We start from the raw sequence: 6,943 nt of genomic DNA, 5'->3' as shown, positions 1-6,943 counted from the left end.
TTAGCTCAAAAGTAAGAAAGTTTTATAATGTTAATTATGGTTAATTATGGTATCATAATAAACCTAAAACCAGAAAAAAATGTAAATTCATTATCTAGATCTTTACCTTAAATGTCCATATTGCCTAAGCATTGTTTGTGCTATATATCGACAAGGAAAATGGAGGTAAAGAAGTGGTAAGATTATGACATTTTCCAGAATTACTTTATGAATTGACATATTCAAACAAATATTAGAAATGGACCCCCAACAATACAAATTTAGTGTCTGTATGTTAAACCATAACTCTGTCAATTCATTTACTTATTTATACTTTTATCTCTTTCAGACCCTTCCACCTCCAAAGAAAGGTATTTTGCAAAACTTTTCTAAAAAATCAAATGCTGTGATCTGAAATTAAATTTTGGTTTCATTTTTGCAAATGTCATATGTAATTTCAAATCCCCATTTTTCAGCTCCTGCTGAACCTAGACAAGCCCCCAGACCCCTATAGGTGGGGGCCCATGGGTTTTGATATCAGTGCTATCAAAGGAGTTCAGCTCAAGAAAGTGGGATTGCCAGTGGAAGACAAACAGAAAGTCAAGGAGTCGGACAAAATTTACGATGAAGATGGAGGCGTCAAATCAGCATTTGAAAAATTCAAACAGAAAGGTATGGAAGAATAGAATTGAATGAGTTAAAGAAAAAGTACAACTTGTTGGAAATATTTCCAATTTAAAATTGTATTTATTTGGATGGGAAAAATAGATAGATTACCTTATAAGCAGGAATTTTAGTGAAGATTTAATTTTAGCATTATTAGCAAGGGTGCTGAGAATGCTGAAATTGAATATCGTTAAAAATTAATTGCATTTTATTTCTTATAGCTTCTTTAGTGAGAATTCTGAAATCGCTAAAATTTCATCTCGATAAAAATAAATTACCACTTTTTAAGGATAAATCGCTAAATTTGCATCTCGCTAAAATTTCCACTTATATGGTAATTAAAAGAAAAGTACAGCTTGTTGGAAATATATGTGAATCAAAACTGTATTTTCTTTAATATCAAGTAAATGTGAATTTTGTTTCTGCAAGTAGCAATGCTTTATGCAAATTTACTTTGCATCTGGATTAAAGAATAAAGGTCTTTATGTTAATTAAGCCTTCTATTGGAGGTATAGATATCCTAATAAGGGGGTATAAAGAAGCCAGAAATTGTATGGAAGAGGTCTAAAATTTGTGCTTGTGATGAAAAGCAGATGATGGATTCGATAAACTCACGTTGCTTATTTGTCAGATAATAACCAGGTTTTTTGTAAATATGTTTGTTATATAAAAATTGATATATTTATAAAATAATAATATTTACAGGAATTTCTGGCTCTCTGCTGTACATGTACAAATTTTCATCTGTGTAAATTAAGGATTTGTATCAGAATTGCTCTGTACAATATGTTTCTATAACTTCCAACAAATGATAATCAGATTTTCTTTCAGGATCAGGTGTAGAGCAAATAGACTTTAGAAATATTTTATCTAAGGCTAAAAATAATATTCCCCCAAATGACACCGGAAATAAGCCACAGAAAACAGTACCACCAACTCCAATGAAACCCCCAGTGAGCAAATGGGGATTGAAAAGTACCCAAGGGGAACAAGGTTCCCAAGAAAATGTAACCAAAAAACTCCCTCCTGTGCCTCACAAGCCATCAGAAGAAGAACAGCAGACCGAATCACCTCAAAAATCACCCATACCTTTCAAACCCAAGCACAGCGATCATCATACCTTCCCAGAAGTTCCAACACCAACTGTGAGGTTGTCTCCCCTACCTGATTCACCTCAGAGAAAGGAGGTGCCAGTACCTCCGAGGCAAACTGGTCCAAGCCATGACACGCCTCCCATCCCGGCCGTGAGGGTCAGTGTCTATGGCACTCAATGCATGTCTCTGTAACACCAGCATCGCATGGATGATGAACTCTTAGCTCCTTGGGGTTTCACCTATACTCACACACCTATATATAACATCACAAAATATAACCTCTGCTAAGACAATATCCTCTCTATCAAGGATATGTTGTATATATATTTTTATATATATATATATATATATAATTTCATTTTTTATGAAATACGTATCTGGACACAGAATCACATTTGTCTGAAATTGTGCAATCATGTTTAAAGGCTGCAGAGTGTTGCACTTGATTTGCTTGATAAAAAGAAAATTTTAAACATAAAATAAGTAATATTCCAGTTCTAAATATATATTTTTTGATGCGTTCCAACTAGATATGATAACTCAATCCTGAATTCCACAGAAAGTAATTGGATGTATCCTGAGATCTATATTTTACCGATCGGAAACAATGAACATATTGTGTCAAAGACTTACTTTTAGGATCCGTATTTGCTATTAGTGATCATAGGTTGTTTTCCTTGTATGTCATCATCATACACTTAAGTTTATTCTCTTCGTGTAATGATACTGAAAAGGCACCTTTATTTAGAAATAAAGATGACAATCATTATATTCCAACATCGTTATTTACCCTTTGGAAATATTTTAAGATACTGGAATAAAAATAAAACATGTAGTTATTAAATTGGTTTTTGACAGAAAATTCTTTAGTATGTATTTTTTTTATTGTAATTTTATTTGATATTTTTTCTGCATACATTTATTTTTTTTTTTTAATTAAATTTTTGATTTTTTAAATTATATCACTTTCTTACCTTTCATATTTTAGAATCTGTTATTTATACTAATTTCTTGAAGGTTGTTTCTCAAACTATTATTTTTTTTTATTCTAAGAGGTATTGAAATTTTCCTTTCTCTTCAAATGTTAAGAAAAAAAAAAGATTTTGAAGTTTCTACTCCTTTATGGAAGAACTTGAATAACAATTTTTTTTTATTGATATTTTATTGTCTGATTGTTTATTATTCTGTATCTTGTATCCAATACAGTGAAACACGCTTATAACGAACACGCTTACAATGAATTAATGCCAAAAGCGAAGTCATTTTCATTGCTTGGACCCTGTGGCTTTAAAATATTTTTGACTTCATGGATATATATTAATAATGAATTCTGTTTATAACGAAGCAAATTTGCCCATCCCTGGACACTTCGTTATCAGCGTGTTTCACAATATATTACTCTTTGCATGCCATCATCTTTCCTTCCAGACTTGGAATCATCTAAGACAAAACCGTTTCCAAAATCTGCAGCTTCTGTTGCAACAGCTCTAAAGAAACCGGTAACGGCAACAAAGCCTGATTTTTTCCCGCGACCAGTTAAGAAACCTGAATCGAATAATTCAAATACGAAACCAACACCACCTGAACCTAAGTCACCCATGCCGCCATCTTTTTCTAAACCGGTTAGTTCAAGAAAAGATAAAATCAAGTTGTCAGTTTTGGTTTTCGTTATTTAATTGATCAAATGACAATGACGTTGAAAAATAAAGTATGGGCTTACTTGACAAACAAAACTATCAATTCACTTACTGTACGAGTATTATGTTAAAAATAAACCTTGCATACGTTGAAAAATAAAGTATAGACTTCCTTGACAAACAAAACTATCAAATCACTTATTTATGTTAAAAATGAACCTTGTAAACCATATACAATACAATATAGGTGTAGGTCATTTCAAAAAACAAAAATGATTTCAAAATATCTTCATTTTCTAGATCTTTGTTTCTACGTCAAAATTATTAATATTATTAAAATTAAAATATTCACTATTTAATTAGAATTTTATCATCTACACAGCACACCGAAGTTAACATGGGCAGTATGTAACGATTCACTCGTTAGTAACGTTATGTTGAAAGTTTTTATTATTTAATTTACCTATCACTCCTTTAAATTGCATGTTTCATGAATAATTATTTATAAATATATAGAAATGATCATTTTGCATATTTTTTCTTTGATTCTATTTCTATATTTTTTCTATTAATTTCATTTTACCAGTATTTAAAATTTACTATTAATTTTTTTAAATGCTCGGTATGTTTATTCTGAATGTTGTTTATCAATGTTCATCTTTATTTTAACTATGAACTAAAACTTTGAAAAAAAATTAGACAGTGATATTTACTAAAATGAATTGCTATTGTAAAAAAAAAATAAAATATGAGGAAAAAAACGTTTGTTACCTCACTTGAAGTTTATTTTTAGTAAACATCGTTGTGTCCAATCTTACAGCGATCTCCCTCCCCCTCTAAGGAAACACCTCCTCCGCCCCCGCCCGTCAAATCGGTTCCAGACAAACCCCCCGTGCCTTACTCTCAAGTCAAACCCAATGTCTCCAATGGCACCAAGATGAATATAGAGGAGGACCACGTCTCGTCAGATGATGAGGATGATGACATTTACGATGACGCTATTTCAGTAAGTGGCTTTTCATTTAAAAAAAAAAAAGAACGAAAAAAAAGCAATCTTAGTTATATTTCAAAACCGTATCAAAAATACAACAGTGTTGATACTCAGGTACGTGTAATAGCTATACCCGGTAGATTTTAAGTATGTTTAAGACACTCAAATCCCTACATCATCTTACCCTCGAATGGCTTAGATACCAGGCTCCAAGATCATGTAGCAGATTTACTCTTGGGTCATATTTTCAATCGCTTGTAAAGTGTCTATAAATAGTCAATGAAATCACAGGCACCTAACGTTACTTATTTTTCTTTTGATAAAAAAAATATACCCATACCTAATTATTAGGTATAGGTATATTCTTTTTTATGAAAAGAAAACTAATCAGGTGCCTGTGAATGAAATTTATATATATTGAGTATTTGAAGATAACAGCATTTTCACGATGAATTTAAATTTTGGACTATTTCACTAGGACAAAATTTGAGCACCAGATAAAATTTTGGACTTAAGGTTAAGATCTTTCATGATCCTGGAGCTAGATATCTTTTAATTTTCTTAGAAGCTAAAGAACAAGGTACAGTTTCAATACAAATTAAGCTCTGTATTTTCAAAAATATAAGAAATTAAAATTCATTCTTTCTGAATAACAGGAATTACATGCAGTAAGAATACACAAATCTTTTTCTCATATGACCTACTAAATGCTAATTGTGACGTCATTAACTTGTGCATTTTCTCGTATGTTCTTATAAAGTTGCAGAAGACATCAATTTTCAGTGGAATTTTCTTTCAGAAAACATACTCTGCCACCTACAAAGATTTTGAGATATGTGATTTTTCAAAGCAATTTACATAATATATCCAAAAATTGAAGCGAGCATAGTGGCAGACACTGTTTTCTAAAGAAAAAAAAGCAGAGAAATGATCGAGTCATTCTGAGGCTTTTCTGCAGTAAACTTAGAAATGTACCAAATTAGTGATGTCATATTTCTAGTATGATCCTCCTTCATGCCATATTCTTTAATGATTTATCATATACATCTACTCAACTATTGTTAAAGCTAATTTCATAACATTTTTAAGAACATTGAATTTTTAGGGCACAATAAAGCCCGTATTGTACCTTCTTTTTTTCTACAAACTAATATATATTGATATGTTGAAATTATTTAGTACGGATGTACATTTCATCATCCTACCTTCCTGTTTGAATTATTGAAAGTTTCTTTAAAACAAGAGAATCAGATACTCAGTAATGAAAGCCATGATGTTTAAATATGCCAAAGTTAGGTCCAAGATAACTACCGGTCTTCTTGCTTTAAAAGGAATTTAACAGAAAATTAACTACTAGTATAAAAATCCTTCATTATTTACATGACGTATTTTGATTGAATTGTTTTGAAAATCAATTCCAAATGAAGTTTATGTACTTAGTATTGGTCTATTTATTATTGTTGTTTTTATTATATTTTTGTAGAATTGTATTCCTTGTTAGGTGAACCCTGGTATTTCAAATCATTAAAGGATAGAAAAACTGGCGATAGGAAATGTCAAGAAAGTTGGGAAGGTAGTACATTTCAGAGATGGTTTTTCAACATGTATATTTATATTAGGGGGTGATGTAATTCAGCTGAATTCCTGACGATATCCAAATTTAAATTAAAGTAACATATACATGTAATTAGTTTGAAAATCATAACATTTCAGTTCTTCAGACTTGTTAATTGAGGAATTAAATTTTAGGATGGAACATTTTTGATACGAGAGAGTACAAAACAAGGAAATTTCCAGCCCTATACAATGATGGTCTTATTCCAAAACAATGTGTATAATCTGAAAATTCGAGTACGAGCTGATGGCAAAATGGCTCTGGGAGAGGAAAAACCGGACGAAATGGTGGGTAGTGTTTATTTCATTCATTATAATTAAAAAGTGTTGCATGGTAAGTTAACTCATACAAGGCACCTGACCCCACCTCTTGGGTTGGTGTTTATGCCCTACACATAGATTGAACTGTTGTATTTTGATTTTTTGATATTGAATACATAATCCTCATCTCTGTATTTATTGAAATGGAGTATCAATCATTTATTTAAAAATAATTTATAAAATATTTGACAAGCATTTCAAATTATATAAGCTTTTTATTAATAAATGAAGATTTGCAATGAAGTTCCTTTAATTGAAGAACAATTTTTCAGAAGATCACTTTCCACTAACCTTATTTATGTTCCCTAAAGTTCCTGAAGCAGCTATTACTAGTACATTTATTTAAAATATTTTAAAAAATCAGTTCAGTTATTAACTCTTAACGCAACTTAAGTTTACAGAGAGTGTACACTTTCTTTTTCAGTCCTTTATGGATGTCCAGAAACTGGTCAAGTACCACAGAGATACGGAGGTTATACTAGTGGGAAACACAGGGCAACACAAAACATTGCTCAAATATTCTCCTCCCCAAAACTCCATGTAATTAACAGCAACATCTAATGAACAACAGAAAAGTGCTTGTAAATAATTTTCTCCATAATACTCCATCTAAAAATCAGTCGAGAAATGCTTAAATATTT

At 31.0% G+C, this 6,943-nt stretch overlaps 1 protein-coding gene across 1 annotated transcript; it reads left to right on the top strand.

The window, feature by feature from the left end:
* Positions 1–497: 497 nt before the first annotated feature.
* Positions 498–6,852, top strand: LOC134245392 (B-cell linker protein-like; the record flags this gene model as incomplete). Its single annotated transcript, XM_062727678.1, is given in 7 exon segments — positions 498–651; positions 1,477–1,895; positions 4,197–4,386; positions 5,851–5,921; positions 5,923–5,940; positions 6,117–6,269; positions 6,727–6,852. Coding segments are annotated over 7 exon segments (1,125 nt in total), but the record flags the coding sequence as incomplete, so codon positions are not given.
* Positions 6,853–6,943: the final 91 nt, after the last annotated feature.

The sequence above is a fragment of the Saccostrea cucullata genome, unplaced genomic scaffold (genome assembly GCF_032062105.1).
Source record: "Saccostrea cucullata isolate Sc308-1 unplaced genomic scaffold, CSIRO_AGI_Scuc_v1 ctg21540, whole genome shotgun sequence".
Taxonomy (NCBI): Eukaryota; Metazoa; Mollusca; class Bivalvia; order Ostreida; family Ostreidae; genus Saccostrea; species Saccostrea cuccullata.
This window is presented reverse-complemented; position numbering and strand designations above follow the sequence as displayed.